Genomic DNA, 21,727 nt, shown 5'->3' with positions numbered 1-21,727 from the left:
TAAAGAACCAGTTTGTGGAAATCAATCAGACTTCCCGTTAATATTAGTAAGCGAACTAAAGGAATTATATCCTTTTGACCGAACCAGCTTCAACAATTAGGATTGATTCTTGATTCCCCAGTTTCTCTTAATCTATTATTTCTGGTATCAGTTAATCAGCTTAAACATTTTAGCTGAGCTCCAGTAAGTGCACTTCCTCTAAGTGTGTGTCTGTGTTTCAGGTGAACCCAGCGCTCTTGTGGTTCTTGTGGAGGAGGAGCTGGTTGTGGTGGATCTGCAGACTGAAGGGTGGCCCGTCATCCAGACGCCATACCTGGTGCCATTACACTGTTCAGCCATCACTTGCTCACACCACGTCTCCTCCATCCCTCTCAAACTGTGGGAGAGAGTGCAAGCTGCGGGAGCCCACCAGAACACACACTACTCCAGGAAGGTATGCATATGTATGACTTAAGCCAGAATTAGCAGGTACATTACAAGCATTTTCCATTTATTATATATAAGTAGGAATAATATACAATACATGTAAAAAAAAATGTACAGGAAACTGAATCTGTTATTTGTCTACAACAATGCAAAATGCTTAACCGTACTATTGTCTTAGAATTCTGTATACACTGTTTGTCCTTCAGGTCCAAAATGACCCATCTTCACTAAACATCCAAAATTAAGCAGCTAAATTTAATTTAAATTCTTAAATCTACTTTGCATAAAGAAAAAACCTTTTTTATCACAAACTCTGTGAATGTGTATTTTTTCCCTTCAGCATTGTGCAGAATTTCAACAATGTTTAATCAGCTGGCAACATTTGTTTTTGACTAAAGTAAATGATATATTTTTTAATGGTAAAAGTATCTGTACATAAGTTTTTAGCAAAACTGTAATCATAAAAATTAAAGCAGCAGATTCTTATTGTGTGTGTGTGTGTTTAGGTATGTGTGTATGTTGGTATGTGTGCCAGTTTGTGTGAGTAGTTTTTGTAATGCAAAAAGGATTTTATAGGTGAGTTAACATTGACCTGAATGACAACTGTTGTAGCCCTAACATGTACAACCTTCAAGAAAATTAGAAAATTATTCAATGTTTCTAATGTTGGGGTGATTTTAAGACAAAGACACCAAACTTTAAGATAAACTAACTAAACAATGCTTTTTATCCTGTAAGCCAATAGGAGGGTTAAATGTATCTGGGAAGATTTGATTCTGTTGCTGACTGTTCTTTAGCTTATTGTTAAACTTTTTAAACCATTACATGGTTGATCCTCACCAGGGTGCTCAAGGGTTCATGGGACTATGCCCAACCAGTCCACATGTGTTTTGTGGACCTGGAGAAGGCATTCGATTGTGTCCGTTGTGGCATCCTGGTGGGTGCTCTGAGAGTATGGGGTCAGAGGCGCTCTATTAAGGGCTGTCTCGTCCCTGTATGAACAGAGTAGGAGTCTGGTTCGCAGTGCCGGCAATACATCAGACTTGTTTCCAGCACATGCTGGACCCTGGCAGGGCTGCCCCTTGTCACCAATTCTGTTTGTAATTCTTATGGACCGAATTTCAAGGCACAGCCTCGGGCTGGAGGGGGTCCGGTTCGGGGACCACAGGATTTCATCTCTGTTATTTGCAGACGATGTTGTTCTGTTGGCTTCATCGAACATGGATCTTCAGCATGCACTGGAGCGGTTTGCCGCTGAGTGTGACGCAGCTAGGATGAGAATCAGCACCTCCAAGTCCGAGGCCACTGGAAAAAGGTCCATTGAAAGTCCTTACCTCTGGTGGAGGAGTTCAAGTATCTTGGGGTTTTGTTCACGAGTGAGGGAAGAATGGATCGTGAGATTGACAGGTGGATTGGTGCAGTGGCAGCAATAATGCGGTTGATGTACCGGTCTGTTGTGGTAATGAAGGAGCTGAGCCAAAAGGCAAAGCCTTCAATTTACCGGTGAATCTACATTCCTACTCTCACCTATGGTCATGAGCTTTGGGTCGAAGGGTGGCAGGGCGCATTCTTATGGATAGGGTGAAGAGCTTGGAGTACAGCTACTGCTCTTCCACATCAAGAGAAGTCAGCTGAGGTAGCACGGACATCTGTTTTGGATGCCTCCTGGAAGCCTACCTACGGAGGTGTTCCAGACATGTCCTACCGAGGGTAGGCCTCGGTAAAGACTCAGGACACACTGGAGGGACTATGTCTCTCGGCTGCCCTGGGAACACCTCGGGATCCCCCTGGAGGAGCTGGAGGAAGTGTCTGGGGAGAGGAAAGTCGGGGATTGTCCCCTAAGACTGCTGCCACTGCTACCTGGCCCTGGAAAAGCGGTAGAAAATGAATGATTGAATGATACATAGTTGACGATAACAGAGTTGATATTTTCCAGCATTTTATGCTTTAGCTTAAGATACTGACCTCAAACTAAATTTAACATGGTATAACTAAAACATAATTTTATGTATTTTCATCATATTATTGAGTTTAGAAATTCACTAAAATATCAGTACAGAGTTGACAAATCATTAATCTACTGCTGATGAGTTTTAAACTTTTTGTACAAATAAGTGAGAGAAGTATGATTACATGCATCAATGCTTTCAAGAGTTCCCCTCCGGAGGAAGTGACATCACATGGAGAAAGTCGCATGCTTTAAAGCCTTTTTATAGTCAACGGAGTTGACCAGGATGTTCGAAATGTTACTGAAATTACAAATAATATAGAAAAATTAATGTTTAATGCTAATGTTTATTTAACTTAGAATAAACGCTCACAAAAGATGAAAATGCATCATAATTGAAGCTGAATGTACGATTCAGTTGACAGAGATTGTCAAAACTTCAATGGAAGCCTTTAAGTCAATATTTTCAAGACAAAATGTTGCTTAATAGTAAGTACACAACATTATTTGTGAGATAACTTGTGTTATTATTAAAAATGGTTTCGTTAAAGATTTTGGTTTAAAAAAAAAGGATGGTTTATCTTGGAGATGCATTATGTATCTGCTATTCTATAATCACCCATAAGCATGCAAGAATGAAACCACTTACCAAGCAGAAAATGAACTGTCTTTTCTTAGGATCAAATGTTCCCATAAGTTTTGTTGTGTTGGATTCTGTTTGTTAGTATTCAACACAACAAAGCAAACAAAAACTGTCAACTCTAACTTGGAAGCTATTCAATAGTTTTTTTCTTATATCTGTCTTTTTGTAGCCTTGGCCTATAAACGGAGGCAAGAATCTGGCCCCAGACCCTCCTCAGAGAGACCTTCTCCTGACGGGGTAAGGAATCTATGATCTAACACACTACATCTTGATGTGATCAGTCTTGACTTTTTCATTCACTAGTTTCTACGATTCACCTATTATTATTGCATAATTAAAGATTGCTCTGTTCAAACAAGTGAAAACTACATTTTCTTAAGTTATCTGCTCAGAATGGAGGAGAAAAATGTACAATTGTTAATGTTAAAGTTATTGTCATTTTTCTTGTATCATATTTTCCAATTGCAGTAAAATCTTTGATCTATTATTACAAATTAAAAATGACAACTTCCTGTGTTTAATATGTTGTAAAATGTCATTTAATTATCTTATGGAAAAGCAGATTTTCTACATCATCACTGCAGTCTTCACTGTCCCAACTTATTATCATTTTAAGGGCGATTTAAGTATTTATAATGTGTATATATATATATATAGTAACTTAAATGTGGGAGCTTTTGTAATAATTGAAATATTTTCTGAAACTACTTGTCGTTGAAAAACTGGTATCATTACTTATTATTATTATTTTACCAAAAATGTAGACAAAAATTAAATTAAGTCAGTTTAGGCAACAGAAAATGCAAAACAGTTGTGGAATTGGTCTTTTAGACTATTTGTATCTGTTTTGATTCACTCACATCTTACCCATCAGGTCACTAAAACAGGAAAGATCAGATGTTTGTTCTTTGCAAGTTAAATCATGGATTATGCATGAATCATGCAATACCCAGAAATCAAGAAATAGTCAGATTTTTATTCATCAAAGCCAACTGTTATTTGGGATAATACAGCCCTGTTGGTATTTGATCTCTGTTTAAAGCGTGTCTTTCAATAAAGTCGGGTTTTTCCCTTCTCATGGAAACAATTTGAATAACAAGGAAGCAAATTTTGTTAAGACTCTGTAATGTTACACTGGAAGGGAATAAGGAAACTGATGCTTAAAACAAATCTTGCCTTTGATTTTAAAGTGTTTTTCATCCCTCTTCCTCTTGAAAGACATGAAGATGGAACGGTGCGATTCTGGGACGCCTCAGGGGTCTGTCTTTACCCCATGTACAAGCTCAGCACAGCAGGAGTCTTCCACACGGACGCCGATCCAAACGACAACATGAACCAGGGCAGTGAAGGAGAGTGGCCTCCATTCCGAAAGGTTTGTCTCAGAATATTAATTAACATTGCTGCTTGATTTCATCAGATATTTGATTTTGTATATATATTTTTTGTCCAACATTGATCAGGTTGGCTGCTTTGACCCATATAGCGATGACCCTCGGCTGGGTATTCAGAAGATCCACCTGTGTAAATACAGTGGATATCTCACAGTGGCCGGAACTGCAGGACAAGTGAGTTTTCATGTGGGATTTTAAGGGGGTGATTCGGTTCACACGTCTTTTTTTTCTGTTTTTGTTAACAAAACCGAACAAATTTTTTTTTCGAATAACAACATAAACAACTGACATAAACAAATTCTCCCAAACTCCTTGCCAAGCTCACGATTACATTTCATATTAGGAAGCACCAGTAAAGTTAAACAACAACTGTCTCTTTAGTTTAATTTCTGAAAATTGGAATCAGACAAAATCTGCAGAAACCCACATCTAGTCCGAGCCCGGAGAATCGTCAGTCTATAGTGATCGATGATTGGCCCCTGTACTAGAAGGCAGGGCTTAATTCGCCATATTGACCATTATACATTTCCTCATTCAAAACCATACAAGTGACATGTTTTGTGTATTCTATTGTCTTTGATGCAATATAGGTACCAAGGGCACCAGATGCAGTCTTATTTACATTCATATGTGTTTATATTTAAACTCATTAATTAGGAATAGAAAATCTCTTACACAGGGGATTACAAATACATAGAAATAAAAGCAACACAATTAAACTAAAACATCCCAATTTTTTTCTCAACCACCTTCCTCAGTATGTAGACATTTTAATAGGATTGTTGTCTTTAGGAAATCGTCTTAAGGAATAGTGCTTTGTTTAATTTTCAATTTATATAATGGCATAAATATATACCATTAAAAGGTTTAGGATTTGTTCTTTTTAAAATGAAGTCTCTAAAGTTCACATTAGCTGCTTTTATATATTTAAAAATATCCAGTAAATCAAAGTGTTACAAATTCAAAGGTTTCTTGTTTGAATACTTATGCTTTTAATAATAATATAGTAAATTAGTAATACTGATGCATTTTAATTTGGTGCTCAAAAGGACATTGTTTAGTCGCCCTCATGTCGTGTTGAATCCAAAGACTTGTTTTATCTTTGAAACAATAATAAAGATATTTTTAATAAAATGTAAAAATTTTGTTCAACTAAACTCTAGAACAGGAGTCGGGAACCTCTTTTCCGCAAAGAGCCATTTTTGATTTTTTTAGCAAATGCATTTCTTAAAGAGCCAGTTGGATGTATATAGATCTCAAATTACATTTACTACTGTACTACTATAAATAACTAAAAAAATATTATAGTATTACAACTAATACTAAATTATTATTTATAATATTGCTTAAAAATAACAAAGGTTTAAACAAAACCTTAATTTGTCCATGCACAAAAAAATTAAAGTCCATGACTGAAGAAAGAATAATTTATAGTATTTTTATATTCGCCATCTCCTACTGATGAATGTTGTTTGAGTTTAAGTTACCATAGAAATGTAAGTTGTTTGCCCTTTATTGGTGTCGCAAAAGTTTATCCACATTGCCACAAACGCTCATTGATTGAAACATCCCTTGTTAACTGAGTTCTTATTCATTTTGCTGTATAAAATTACAATTAAAAAGGGGATTATAATTGTATTTTTGATAGGAAACTGATTTTTAGTGATGGTCATAATTTTTTATACGATAAAATAATATTGAAGGAAGGGTCTGATTATCCACATTCCTCAGAATATCTTATTTTATTTATAAAGAAGTGATAATTTTAAGTGAACCTTTAACTTGGTGCAGAATTGGTGCAGTTTTTCCCAGTGCACTCACTGCTGTCATGGAAAATATCTGATTTCTCAATCCTTTTCAGTGGCTGCTGATAATTAATGATGAGAGAACTTGACTAAAGCCTGATTTAACTAATTATTAACGTTCCACTACACTCCATTTCTGCCATTAGGAAATGAGCAGAGCTTGGTAAAAAGTGCTTCTTCAGGATCAATAGTTCTTCTCATTCACTGAACTTCACTAAAGCTTTCAAACACACTCTGCATTTTTACTATAAACATGAATTCTGCTTTTGAACATGTTCAAAGGAAATGTATTCCCGCTGATCTCTTATTAAACAGAATGTCATTTTGTGTGAATTCAACTCAGATTCTGGTTCTGGAGCTGAATGATGAGGCTGCGGAGCAGATGGTAGAAGCTACGGTAGTGGACCTGCTGCAAGGTCAGGAGGGTTTCCGCTGGAAGGGACAGGCGCGTCTAGACGTTCGGGAGGAGCCGGTACTGTTTCCTCCAGGCTTTCAGCCATTCGCCCTGGTGCAGTGCCAGCCACCCGCTGTGGTCACCGCAATCGCTCTGCACTCCGAGTGGAAACTAGTGGGCTTCGGGACCAGCCATGGCTTTGGTCTTTATGATTATAACCAGAGGAATAACATCATGGTCAAGTGAGGAAAAAAACATCTTAAATGGCATTTCAGAGTAATTTGTTGAAAATATATGGATTTGTGAATGTTATTAATGGAGCTATCTACATTTTTTCTTACGATCCATGACGATTTGAGTGTTTTAAAAATTAGACACAGTGAGGTGTCATAAACTCCTCTCCCCAGTTCGTCCAGTGTATGTCAAAAGACAGCCAATTAAAGTTATTAATTCTAATAAGCTGCTTTTTGATATCTATTGCCTGTAAATGCTGTAAATGCTAATTAATTTCTGCAGCAAAAATAGCTATTAATATTATGGAATGTCTATGACCATGGACCACAGATCCAGTCTTATACCGGTATCTATTATCTGTGAATATATATATATATATATATATATATATATATATATATATATATATATATATATATATATATATATATATATATATATGTATATATGTTTTGTTTTTTTTCAAAATATTATCTGTACCTTAATGGTTACTAAACTACAGAGAATACAAAGCGACATTATTCTAGAAAAAAACACTGTGAACTCGAGAGCTTTGGCCATGAATTTGCTTGTGGTGCTAAAAACAAGAAACTGAACATGATTTATTGTTCTGGTGTACTGATGGCAAAGTTCTTTTTAATTCCCGGCTTGGAAGTACAGCTAATTTGGAAATACCATTGCAATTATTTATTAATGACGTATATTAAGAAGCCGCCAATGCTGCAGAGAGAGACTTTTAGATGAATATATAAATATGCACTGCACTCTTTTCTTTCAACATTTAAGAAAAATAACTGTGTGAGAAAAAAAAAAAAGAGTTAAGGCATCTAATTATAGTGATGTGGTTTATTTACACAAGCTGTGAAACTGAATGAAGTGGACAGTTGGTGTACCGCACAAATAGCCTAGGTAAAGAAAACCTCCACAATATACAGCATATTAGACTAAAGTTTTTTTTTTATCTGGTTCATTGTAGTGATGATTGAGAATACATGTGCCAATGTGATCATCACAGTAATCTAAAAATTCCCATCAAAAAGAGAAGTGTTCTATGTGGTATTAGTAAAAATAGTATTGTCACCAGGGCGTACTTTCATATTTTCGTCAAAGGAAAAAAACAGCTCTTTGTCTGACTCACTTATCACATGATACATTGGCTTTTAGTATGAATGATCTGAATGAAAAACATTTACATGGAAACTTCAAACCATATTTTTGTTGAATATATGACAGCAAAAGTCAAGTGTATTTATTCTAGTATTAATATTTTCCACATTTAAAAGAGTCGTATGACTAGAAGAAGATGTTCAACCAAAGCTGCACATATTTGTTTTTAATACAATACTATTGGGAAATATATATTTTTTGAAAACTTTTTTATTATAGTTTTCGCAGACATAGAAAAGCAAATGGATAGACAAACCCATCATGTAACAATAATCTGTACAAAATGTTTCAAAAAAGCATGAAACGAGGGAAAGTGGCGACATATATGACTTACAGAAATTAAACCACATTATTAGCCTTTATGTTGTGCTAGAAAAAAAAACTTGATCCCACATTTTATCAAATTACAAACACTTTTTTAACAAAATTACAGACACATGCTTTATCAGTTGTTGTTTTGTTCTTGCTTATTTTATTATCTGTGTTGATAGTTGTTTTCTGTCCATTTATAGATGCACCCTTAACCCCAGTGACCAGATGGCTATGGAGGGGCCGCTTTCACGAGTCAAGTCCATCAAAAAGTCTCTGCGACAGTCCTTCCGCAGGATTCGCCGCAGTCGAGTCTCCATGCGCAAACACCACACTAACAACGCAGCCAAGGTGGGTTATAAAGTCTTAATCTGTTCCATAAAAAAATTCACTGAATGTACTGAAATATTGTGTTGTAGGTCTTAAATCATTTTAAACGGGTCTTCATTTGCATGTCCATGTAAACCTATCCAACATCCATCCAATCAACAACAATCCAGCTCAATAAAACTTTTAACAAGTGTTTTATTAACTGTATTTGCCAATATGGTTTATTTATAGCTACCTGGTGAGAACGCTGAGCGGGACAGACTGTTACATACATTAAGTTTATTACAGTTTTTAAACTGTAACAGTTTTTGCTTACAGAAATGTTCTATTGAGAAAAGATATTTGACAGAATATTTTCACATTATTTAATTATTTATTTAAGAAGAAATAATTCATTAGATTTTTTTGATGGGGAAAGTAAAAAAAATTTACACTGGCCCAATTGGACCATTAAAAAAAAATAACTTATAATTTAGCCCTGTATACGTCTGAAATTTAATTCATATTGTCCTTAAAATGTATGAAATTCTTAAAAGCAAAAATAGAAATAGAAGACTTTTATGAAGATATTAACCAAAATTTGAAAGACAAAGGCTAGTCACTGAGAAGTATCCTTATAAAGGTTCCTGAAAGATGACCAAATGCGCCAAAATACCTCTGGTTTTTGATGTAAATCATAAGATAACTTTTTCAATGACAAAAGTTTTATCTTTTTGCTCAACTACATATTGACAGAACGGACCTGAGCAGTTGACCATAATAAAAATTTACTTTTTTTTTTTTGGCCCAATATATAGAAAAATTCAGCACACAATCTTCATCACAATCAAGACAGAGTTGCACTGTACAATTCAGGACATATACCGTTTAAGACATTGCAAAAGTCTTTCCAATAATTCAAGAACAATTTTGTGAATCTCTTTCCAGTACCTTTGGTTCTGTCACAGTGCCAAAATACATGCATTTCTGTGCCAATATTTTTACTATTATTATTTTTTGTACGGCTCTTTGTACGCCGGTTGAACTACTTTTGCAAATTTTCATTGCCAATCAAATTCACTGGTTTTGGGTCAGTTTGGAATTTTCACAACCAGCGCAGAGCCTCTGGGATTGAGAACTGCTGGTTTTACAATTATTATCTACCTCACATTTAAAACACAGCTGAGAACAATTGGGAAATATTCTATGAATGCTAACTGAGGGTTACATGAAGAGCTATTTCAGTAGCGATTGGCGCTGCATACTTCAGAGTTGTTGAAACAGTGGTGCTGGCTTGATGATGAATATTCTGGATCTTTCTGCAGCTGCAGGAGATCAATGCCAGGCTGGAGGCTGAGGCTCTGCAGGAGATGGAGCTGGCTCCTGTACAGAGAAAGATTGAAGCCCGATCATCTGATGACTCCTTCACAGGTCTCGTCAGAACGCTCTACTTCGCAGATACATTTGTCAGTGATAGTAAGTACCACAGGGTTTTTTAATCTGCAATTTGGGATTAGATTTTGGGTCTTATAACTGATATGATGACCTTAATCTTCTTCTTGTTTTCCTCAGGTTCTCACAGTACACCTTCACTGTGGGCAGGGACCAATGGCGGAGCTGTGTTTGCATATGTCCTCCGTGTCCCACCACAGGAACGAAGGGCAGAGGATCCAGTGACGGCTCATGCAGGTACAAAAACTAAAATCTGAAATAATAGTCAGAAATAAATTTCTTTGTTTGCTTTCAGCTGTAAAATCATATTTAATGTATCAAAAATAATTTGCCAAATAGGAGCACAGTTTTTTGTTGATTTTAATAATACAAAGTACTGTTGTGACTGCTACTGAATCATTATCTACATGGTGCAGGTGGTTGGTTGCTGTCACCTTAGCAGCCAATAAGCTTGTTCTTGAACATTCACATTCAGGTTCACATGTTTTTAGATCTGCTACGGGGAGTCACATATACAGTTGAAGTTAGAATTATTAGATCCCGGTTTATTTAAATTTATTTAATTTATTTAATAATTTTGACCTTAAAATGGTTCTTAAAAAAATTAAAAACAAAATAAAACAAAAAAATAAAACAAAAGACTTTCTCCAGAAAAAAAAATATTATCAGACATACTGTGAAAATTTCCTTACTCTGTTAAACATAATTTGGGAAATATTTAAAAAATGTAAAAAAAAAATTCTAAGGGGGCTCAACTGTATATTGCGTTTGCAGCAGCAGTATGTTAAATTTTCAGACTGTGTGACTGTGAACATGCTGACAATAGGAAGTCTCAGTACTTGCTCTGCTGCTTTGATAAAACAGCAGCAACATAGCAGCTTTATTCCGCCAAGACTAATCTAAGACTAAATAAAAAATGTGCATTATATTTTACATATTATAAAACGTGAAGCATATTAACAAAGCTTGTGTATTTGGGTCAAGCATGAAAATGTGTAATACAATTATAGTTTAAATAGTTTAAATGTTAAATAGTTTAAATACCAGAAAGATTTTGTGATGCATATTTAATGAACATGATGAAATGATTAAACATTAAAAGAGGCTTTGTATTTCTGTTTTTTTATTACTATTTCTCTATATGTAGGTTTTTATGTACAGCTCTTTGGTCAGTCATGTGGCTGTTTTTTAAATGTACTTAATAAATAAATATATATTTTAGCAATGATATTTCGAAACTACAGTGCTGATTAAAAGCACTAATTAACTGTCACTTTAAATCCCTTTGCTGTTATAATTTGAGCATGACATTTTTAATCAAAAACAAAATCCAAATGTTGAATGAAAACTTCATCTTTTTAATATTTTAGTTAGTAAAGAAAAAATGTTTCTTTATTTTTATATGTTAAGCTGAACAAAGTATTTCACCCTTATTGTAACATTTGAAGATGTTCACAATTATTCCAAACATAATAATGAACATTTTAAATGCATTTAATGTTCCTGTTTTGTACATCCTTTTTTATATTTAATGTTACACGGATACCAAAATGGGATCTCATGCTTTTGACCCGTAACATTTTACCCCAAACTTAAAAACAAAACAAAGCCTCAAATTTGCCTACAACGACACATAATGATGCTGTTTCTTTCACCATATTATTGACAAGGAAGCTTATTTTCTTTATGTGGAAACATACATCTCCACCTTCATATGATAGATAGATAAAATGTTTTTGATTTATTTATTTAAGGCTGGAAAGTAATTAGAATTTATTAAGAGGGCTTTTAAAACCTTTTTATAAAACACGGAAAACCTTTGTTGAATTACATTGATACTATTGATCTTGAAGCAGAAGAGGAACAACCCATTTTGGATATTAACTGTATTATTTAATAACTACATTTATTTGTATTATTTATTTATTTATTTGTTTATTTATTGTAAATGATCATTTGTACTTGTATTGTAAGGTTAGGAGATATGGGGGATTGTGGTGGGATATTTAAAAAGCAGCAATGGTATTATTTGTTTTGGTATGTATATGTTGTTGTATCTGGATAAAATGTTAATAAACATAATTGGCAAAAAAATAAAAGAAATAATAAATGAGTCAAATGCTTACTATAAAATGTGCTTTTCCATCACCAGCCAAAGAGATTCAGTTGATGCATCGTGCTCCAGTTGTCGGTTTGGTGGTCTTGGATGGGAAGGGAGCCCCTCTGCCCGAACCCCTAGAAGTGGCACATGACCTGGCACGCAGTCCTGAAATGCATGGCTCACACCATCTATTGGTTGTGTCAGAGGAGCAATTTAAGGTGAGAATTTGCACAGTACAGTTTGGGTTTCCACTATATGTCTTGTGTCTTACCGTAGTTGTGTGTGCGCAGCTTTTTACATTGCCCAAAGTGAGCAGTAAGTCGAAGCTAAAGCTGACGGCGGTGGATGGCTCTCGTGTGCGGCGTGTCGGTGTGGCTTGGTTTGGTTCTCGGACCGATGAACAGTTAGAGAGCTGTCTGGTGGTGCTGACGAATCAGGGGGAGCTCCACGTCATCTCTCTGCCCTCCATCAAAATGCTGGTCCATTATCCTTGCATACGGAGAGAAGACGTCAGTGGAATCGCATCCTGTGTCTTCACCAAATATGGCCAAGGTAAGAAAGAGCTGAATTTCACATACTGTACATGGTTTGATAAGCTGCTAGTATAAATGAAATAAGAGTTTTTAAATGTTGTTAAAGCTTGTACATGTAAAAACTGGTATCTGGAAACTTGTAGTTGTAAGAATAAAAAGTCAGAAAGAAGTAGTTCGAAATTTTGAGTTGGTTTTTGTTTTATTTTGTTGCAGATAGAGAAATTTATAAAAAATTTAAAAAAGAAAAAAGGTTAACACTAGAATAATGTAGAGCTGTAATCAGGCCATAAAATTTAGGCCCAATAGGGCCCGAGCCCAACAAGTACATTTTAATTCACTGCTTTTCAAAAGATCGAACCCATTTACAGCCCAAGTTAATTCTTTAGTTTCATAAATTTAGTAGGACTATTCCAGGAATTAATTATTCCATTTCATAATTAATTATTAAAGTATAACTTTAATTAAAACAAGGATATGCATTAATAAGAAGTGGTCGTGGAACAAATTTGTAATTCAAATTATGTTCAGAGCTCCGTAGTTTAAAATAGGCTAACAGTCAGTTAAACTATAGTATAAAATAACACACACAGCTGCCTTAATAAATAGGCTAAAAAATACACAGTTGATCACTGAGGCCTATTTTAAATCTTAATAAAAAACTGTACTGAAAGAAAAAAGGAAAAGCATTAATACCGCTTTGAAAGAGAAACTTATTTTATCGAAGTACTTTAATTTTAGACAGTTATTCAAATTTTTTTTAGTTACAAGCGGTAATGGTTTACCAGCGAGCAAGCATATGACCATGAAGCAGAATGGTTAGCGAAGTTTACTCCACTCCGCTCGCATGCTCTATCTGCTTCAATATATAAGTTCAGTATGTTCACTATGTTACATAACTGCCCCCTGCTGGCTTTGTATTTTGGATGTTAGTCCATGTTGTGCTGTGCTGCGCATTACTGCAGTACCATGTGACATCTTAATTCACTCGTGCATTCTCAGTAGCCACATCTGTACCTAAAATTCTAACAGAAACAAAAATGTGAGAATTGTCAGATGTAAACTAAGAATTCTGAAAGGAAAATTGCAAAATTTCAAGATGTGAACTTCTGAGGGAAATTAGCCAGAATTATGAGGTGAATATCCTGAATTCTGATGATAAAAAAAAACTGTTGCAAGTAAAACATTTGCATTCATTTTTTACAAACTCCCCAGTGTAAAGCAGCTTCCATGTGATAACCTGTGAAACTCTGTCTGGTCCTCTTGTAGGTTTCTACCTGATCTCTCCATCCGAGTTTGAGCGGTTTTCTCTCTCCACCCGTTGGGTCGTGCAACCTCACTGTCTGGTTGAGCCTCCCCTCCAGATGAGGTCCAAGAGCCCATCAAGCCCTGTTCACAGGGACTTGCCGGATGGAGTACCCACCGAACACAGGTGTGTGTAGTCATGTAAAGAGTATCACTAAACAAAGACAAATGCATCGTGTCTTTAACAATAAAATAATAACACATACAATGTCTAGCTATGAGACAGAAGGCTATTTAAAATCCTGCCTCTCCACTCATATATTTGTGACTTTAATTTAGTGGATACGCTTCATATAGAGAGCTTTAATACAACAATAAGTAAATAAACATACTCCATACAAAAATAAATGCATATAAACTCATGACATAAAATAATAAGACAACAGGATTTCAAATAGTGAAGCACAAGGAGAGAGTGTTATCAAAGCAGGCCATTCTCTTACTTTGTTCATTCTTGAAGTGCAATACTGTATGTTAAATATTGCATCTTTTGTGCAATGTTGTCTTTAACACTTTTATTTCACAGTCAATCACTGTGTTGTATTGTATCAATACTCCATTCGTATTTAAGATTCTGTTACATTATTCTTGTGTATATAGAATCTCACTACTCAGTTACTGTGCAATATGTTTACTCTTTTTTTGTTTGTTTGTTTTTTTGCACTGTAAGCTCTAATTTTGCTGTACTAAATACTCAGTACAGTGACAATAAAGAATTTTGAAACCTGTAAGTGCCATTTTGTATTTTTGGTGATTAGATTAGTTGTTTTAGACTGCTGTTTTAATAAGCGACACCATTTCAGATTTAGTTTCTGGTTGTAAAAAATGTACCAAAGTGTTAATATATTGATGTTTGTTTGTTTTGTCTTTCCAGAAATTTCAAAGGGGACAGTGAAGGATATGGTGAGATTCAGAGTTTTCTTCTCTTTTTTTTTTTCTAGTTGTGTGTGAGAACTAAACATCTAATACTAAAACGCATGTTGTTAGTGCTTTGTTGAATGCTTTCCCACATTATTCCCACAAGTCTCATGCAGATGACTTACAAACACAATCTGTAATTGATGAAACTGGGCCATGTTGAAAATTTCAATGTTATAAGTACTTGTTATTTATTTGAGGTGGTATGAACGGCAAAGCATCATACTATTGTATTTAAACAGCCTTCATGTCCACTCATTTAAATAATCATATAATTTACTGTATTTATGTACAGCTATTAAAAGACCACCTAAATGATCAGTTTCTTTGGATATGCAATTTATAATCATATAAGAAAAATACATGCGCAGATACAATAGTATGGCCTAAGAAATAAGCACTCTATTAGATTAGCAATTGAAAGCAACACGTGCAATATTTGATTATATTCAGAAATTATCTAAAATTAACTTCTGAATTTAATCAAATAATCCACATGTTGCTTTCAATTGCTAATCTAATTGAGTTTATTGCCACATTATCCGAATATAAAAGACCTTAATTTTATTTACTTTTTATTACGTTTTGATTTGACTCTTTTTTTTCCCATGTCCAGTGTAACAAGCTCTGTTTGCCATACATTTGTAAGTAAATGTTGAAAATAATGCAATAAAGTCTAAAAACAAAATAAAAATAGCATTTGTCAGAAAATAAAAATTGTTTTCAGACAAATGTCTATACATTATTTTGACAGAGAATGTTAATATTTTATTTTTATTAATGTTATTAAAATGTTTTTTATTGAATGCCAAATTCAATGCAAATTTAGATGTGTATTAGTCAACGTAGAAGCTGAAAAAAGAAGCAAAATATTTTTCTATTTTAGAGAAGGTAAAACATTTAAAAAATAAATAATAATAACAATGAATGAATATTAATAATATTAATAATAATAATATTTCAGAAGCGTATATGCAAAACTTAGAGTTCAGATCTCTATTTGGTAAAATAACCCTCATTTCAGTCAACTAATGAAAATATTTTCAAAAACCAAGTGCTGTGAATGAAAATATTTTATTATATACTATTATTTTTTTTAATATGGAAGAAATATCAAGCCTTTATCATGTAAAACATTTTACTCAAACCTATACTTAATAAATACAATAAAGCAATAAAATAAAAATATTAAATTAGCTGAATTATATAATTTATTATTATATTATTTTTAGATTATATAAATTATAAAATGTAAATAAAATTGTACTATTATTATTATTATTATTATTATTATTATTATTATTATTATTACAAGGTCGCTGGTTCCAGGCCTCGGCTGGGTCTGTTGGCATTTCTGTGTGAAGTTTGTATGTTCTCCATGTGTTTAAAATGCACTATAGGTGAATCGGGTAAGCTACATTGTCCATAGTGTATGTGTTTGAATGAGAGTGTATGGGGGTTTTCCAGTGATAGATTGCAGCTGGAGGAGCATCAGCTATGTAAAACATACGCTTGATAAGTTGCATTCCACTGTGGCGACCCCAGATTAATAAAAGGACTAAGCCGAAAAGAAAATGAACGAATGATTATTATTATTATTATTATTATTATTATTATTATTGTATTTTATTAGTAGATCATAATTAATAAAATATTTTAAAAAGCAGTATTTTAATAAAGGTAAAACATTGCTGTGGCCTGCCAGTACCCACAATTGCAGATTGTGTGAATAACTCCTCTTAAAAGTGTTTGCACGTTTGCGCTGGACTGATCCGTGTGCTTGTGTGTTCCAGAGAATTCTGCTAGACAAGTAATGGAGCATGCTTTGCTCAACGATGAGAGTGAGTACACCAGGAATCAGCAGTTAGACAGCATATTCTCCAGTTTAGACAAATCATTAGATAGCATATCAGATGATTGTCAGTTTGTTGATTGTTTCTTGCTTGCTCTTTTTGTTCCATGACACAAAAACTACAATCTAAACATGCTGAACGTGTTCTAGTGATCATGTTCTGGTCTGTGCAGTCATGTGTGCGCATGATTTGTAAGGCTGCCATCTGCCTGCACCATAATATTGTCTCATTAATATCTGTGCAAGTTTTTGAAAGGATGAACGCATTTTTGAGTACTTCACATTAGTCAATTGTGGGTAAAACTGTTTAAATCACATCTTGCTTTAATTCAGGTGTTCTGCAGGAGATCCAGAAGTCTCTAGAAGGAGATCAAACGTAAGGATTTTTCATTTTCACATATTAATTTCTTTTTATTAATATTCATTAATGCTTGTGTGGTCTGAATAATATTCTGCCAATCGTTTATTCAAAGGACGTTCCTAGAGAACAATCTGAAGACTAAGCCTAAAGCAGGCAATGTGCTGAGCAATGGAGGTAATGACTTTTCTGTTGCTAATTAGCATCAATTGTTATTCTGCATTATAATTGTTATATTGTAATTATTCCCCCTGTGAAAAGATTTGGAAAGAATAGTGATCAGTGTCTTCCAGTAATGCAGATCTTTGTCTTCGGGTGCAGTAGTGTGTTGCGTGTTGTTATACAGGCTTTACAAATGTTTGGAGGTCCTCTGCACGAGTGCTTCTGATTTATTTATTGTGCATAAGCCTGACCTGTTTTATATTTGAGTCACTTCATGAAATGCAAAGATGGAAAATGTAAAAAGTGTTAGATTATTATTATTAATTTTGCTGACTAATATGAATGTTTTCTGTTTAATGCAAAGCTAAATGCAAATGTATGTGTATTAGTGAATGTAAAATGGTCTGAGACCTTGGAGGTTTTTTTTTATTAGAAAAGTTAAAAACGAACAAATAATGATAACGATATACTAGTATTATTAATAATTTTATTATTTATATTTTTACTATTATTATTCATAATAATAAAATGATTGTGTAAAATTATAAATTAAAATATTTTTTCTTTTTTAATTTACATTTCTTGTTGACAAGTTCTTAAATCACTATTAAAAGTAAAACATAAATATTAAATGAAATAAAAACACAACCGTATCAAAATTAATATGTAATAAATGATTGTTTTGTATGCTTTTGGTATATTTTCCCCTATTGTTATTGTTTTAAAACAAAGTTCTCCTTGAAAACATTTTATTTTGGTCTCAAGCCACTTCATTAAATGTTTATTAAATATCCATTAAGGGCTGTTTCTCATAAACTACAGTGTAAATGTAAAGTTTAAAGGCTTTACTGTCAGGCGCATTTCCCTCTACAATGAAATCCTTACTTTCAACTCTGAAGGCTGTTACAAAATAGAAATTAAGAAAAATAACGTAATCAGAAATAAGGAACATATATAGCGCATAATGGTCTGATAAAAACATTAATGTTTTAATCTTTAATTTAATTGTAAATAAAGTGTTATTATATTATTATTTTGATACGATTGAAAGAAGTGTTTTATCATTTTCTGAGTCTAACAGTATTTAAGTACAGTAACTGAATGATCAAAATCAAAATAGTTCAATAAAGTTAATCATTGTTAAGATTACAAATGGTACAATTTATAATGCCTAAATGCTTTTAAGGTCTATATATGTGTGTGTGTGTGTGTGTGTGTGTGTGTGTGTGTGTGTGTGTGTGTGTGTGTGTGTGTGTGTGTGTGTGTGTGTCAGAATTATTATAAGCTGATTTTATTCTAGCCGAAATAAAACAAATAAGACTTTCTCCAGAAGAAAATAATAGTATTAGACATACTGTGAAAATGTCCTTGATCCTGTTAAACGTCATTTGGGAAATATTAAAAAAGAAAATAAATTCAAAAGAGGGGCTAATAATTCTGACTACAACTGTATATAAACACTATGTACACAGTCAGGGTTCCCACGCTTCTTGAAAGTACTTGAATTTCAGAAATACGGATTTCAGGCCTGGAAAGTACTTAAAAACAAACTTAGGCTGTTGAAGATGCTTGAATTAAATTTTAGACAATTTGTTTACGGCTTTATTTTAACATTTGTTATCAAATGTCAGAACCATAAAAAAATCATGTGTTTAAATCTTGTGCAATAACACTGACAAAGAATGCACATTTATCATTATTTCAGAAACCACATTTGAATATTACAAGTATTGAATTCATCAAATTTTAGAAGTTCTGTGAACAGGACTGTTTTTGAAAACTACATTTTTAACTAATATTAAGTGCAATGTTAAGTACAGTAAAGCCTTTCATTGTGCTACATATCCTGGGCTTTGAATTATAAAAGTGCCTGATTAAAAATGAATTGTGCTTTAAAAAGTTCTTGAATCAGCTGTTTATGAAAGTGTGGGAACCCTGCACAGTGAGCACACACACATTACCTAAATACAAACTTTTATTTTGGATGTAATTAATCACGATTAATCATTTGACAGCACTAATAATATATTGTGTGTGTTTTTTATGTCTTCTGTCCACAGATTGAGCCTTTTTTAATTCCCAGTGCCTGAATGAATGTGGATGCGCTCTTCATTCTAGACTTGCTTCCGATCTGAACACTACTGCTAGTTACCACTACTGAACCATGACATAGAGAGCGAAACCTCCTACACCCAGACAGGACAGGAGAGAGCGAGGGACCACCACCAGTGCCTGCCAAGACCAAACACTGTATTTCCACTCACTCCATCACACGCTAGCCGCTCACAACACCTCAGCAAACACAGCGGCATTTCAAAGACTCGCAGTTTCTTTTTTAACTTATTTTTTTAATGCATGACTTCCCTTTTGTACCAGATCAATGACCTCAGAGTTTTAAGTAGATGGTGTAAAATACTTTCGTTTGGATGCCATGAGCGGTTGCTGACAAGGGTTGGATGACTAAGGCAGCATTAGCACTAGATGCTAACATTAATCCGCATACACATTAAGTATTCCACAAAAAGTAGTGTTGCCTTTTCCCCGTCCAAGATTCAAGTTCTTATAGGTACTTGTACACTACTGTGTAGTACATATGCTGTAGTTTCTAGGGTGTACAGCTTTCTGAGGGGCTAGGTTTTGATTTTCGGTTTTATTTTCTGGTTTTATTTTTATTTTTTAACGTAATTCTGTTTTTGTTATGCCACGAATGAACGATGTAATCTAGGAATGTAATTTTAAAAATATTGTAGTCAAATGTTTTTAATATATGTGTATATGACAAAAAATCCGTACCTGTTTTTTTGGACGGTGGGTTACTTCTGCGGAGGGCCGTATTTTCTGATCTGAGGAAATATTTTGGTACTGTCTCCTGAAATGCTTTTATAGCGTTTTCTTTGGGGGGGAGCTCTAGAATATATTTTTGTAGAAACATGATGATTATGTATGAGAACACTAATTATTATTCTTTCTAATTTCACACTACAGTCTTCTCAGTAAAACGATTTTTCACACAATCTGTCTTCTTTCATTGATTCATTGAGGAAAATCCTAAACCATTCTGCATCACGGTGAGTAGATGAATGCAGTAGAAGTCTATTTAACATATGAAGAATATGCAGTATCCACTATTCAAGTTTGGTTTGCTGTCAGAAAGCTCAATCAAAATCATTCTTGCATTAAATCTGAGTTTCTAAGCACCTTGTTATGTAGTTTTGATGGTGTATACTAGGGCTGCACGATATTGTAAAAACCTAGCATTGCGATGTGCTTTGTATTTTGCAATATATATTGTGATATGAATACAATTTCACCAGATAACTTGAATATCTCTATATATTTATATTTGGAAGGAATTTTTAATGTTAGATAGATTGGGAGTGGGCGTGCATCTTCATAAAATCTAATAAACCGTCTTCTCACTTGTTAGTAGGGGTGTATTGGATTATGGTTGAACCGTGATTCGTACGGATCACAACCCACGGTTCGGAACACAAACGACCTGCTGATTTTATTTTACTTGTAAACTAATCCTAAATTTGTAACGATCACAGAGAGATCGCCTCTTTTGTCATTCAAATCACATGTATGAAAAATAATAATGATGACAGAGGAAGTTATGGTGAGTTATTCAGTATGTGGTGGGTTTCTTAGGTGTTTTCTGTCACTACTTGTTGAGCCTGCATTAATGCATTCAGTGTACTGCACAATTAATCATTAAAAGATCAGGATCTCAACACCCACGCAACATAAATTATAAATGATGGTGATTTGCATATGATTATTAATCCTTAGTCGCTGCATTCAAATTTGTGTTTGAAAAATGCAAAAGTCAAGAAAGAGATTCAGTTTTTAGTCTTTTGAGTTAATTATGAAGTTACAAACAGTCAAATAACACAGAAGTACTGGGAGAACAGTTTATAGTTTAGATAAAACCACGTTCATGGTAAAGATTACAATCAGTCATATGCAGTTGACGATGCTCAAAAATGGAAGTTGTAGGCAGCAATTACATTATTTCATCAATAGGTGGCTACAACCAGCCATTAAGAATATGCCATTGAATAATTGTATCGAAATGATCCATCTAGCAATGAAACATGAAGTTTTATGAGTGAATAACTGAATCCTTTATTGAAAATGAAACTACAAAATAAATATGGAGTATACGAATTATAATCTTAGATTTAGCGTCATCAGCAACAGTAGTAGTAACAGTGACATTTTCACTGAAAAATTACAATTTAATTTCTTTCAGCTGATTATTTCTTCATTTTAGTTTGAATAAAATTACAGCTTCTAAGTTCTGTTTTTTAAAAAAACCAAAGGTTTCTTGCAGTGCTGTTTTTGTAATATATGGAAAGCAAAATAAATTTGTCTCTTTGGCTGATCCGAAAAATGGTCCAATCCGTGACTGAAAAGCCAT

The 21,727-nt window shown here is 33.9% G+C and overlaps 2 protein-coding genes across 3 annotated transcripts in view; both read left to right on the top strand.

Annotated features, from left to right (window-relative positions):
* The window catches only part of llgl2 (LLGL scribble cell polarity complex component 2), a 50,645-nt gene extending 30,327 nt beyond the window's left edge, over window positions 1–20,318 (top strand). The window contains 16 exon segments of one of the 2 annotated variants that reach the window (NM_212582.1): window positions 222–433; window positions 3,187–3,254; window positions 4,236–4,389; window positions 4,478–4,582; window positions 6,557–6,849; window positions 8,521–8,668; window positions 9,952–10,102; window positions 10,199–10,315; window positions 12,231–12,397; window positions 12,470–12,731; window positions 13,979–14,141; window positions 14,889–14,917; window positions 16,726–16,773; window positions 17,118–17,160; window positions 17,258–17,319; window positions 19,365–20,318. In NM_212582.1, coding sequence (NP_997747.1) covers window positions 222–433; window positions 3,187–3,254; window positions 4,236–4,389; window positions 4,478–4,582; window positions 6,557–6,849; window positions 8,521–8,668; window positions 9,952–10,102; window positions 10,199–10,315; window positions 12,231–12,397; window positions 12,470–12,731; window positions 13,979–14,141; window positions 14,889–14,917; window positions 16,726–16,773; window positions 17,118–17,160; window positions 17,258–17,319; window positions 19,365–19,369 — 2,027 coding nt within the window. In that variant the 3' untranslated portion in view covers window positions 19,370–20,318. 2 annotated transcript variants of the gene reach the window in all.
* Window positions 19,933–21,727, top strand: part of myo15b (myosin XVB) — a 77,295-nt gene continuing 75,500 nt past the window's right edge. Inside the window, exon 1 of the mRNA XM_073918663.1 lies at window positions 19,933–20,372. The gene's annotated coding sequence lies outside the window, so the exon portion shown is untranslated. The remainder of the gene's footprint in view (window positions 20,373–21,727) is intronic.

This window comes from Danio rerio, chromosome 12 (genome assembly GCF_049306965.1).
Source record: "Danio rerio strain Tuebingen ecotype United States chromosome 12, GRCz12tu, whole genome shotgun sequence".
Taxonomy (NCBI): Eukaryota; Metazoa; Chordata; class Actinopteri; order Cypriniformes; family Danionidae; genus Danio; species Danio rerio.
The sequence above is the reverse complement of the archived record's forward strand: the minus strand, read 5'-3'. Positions and strand labels throughout refer to the sequence as shown.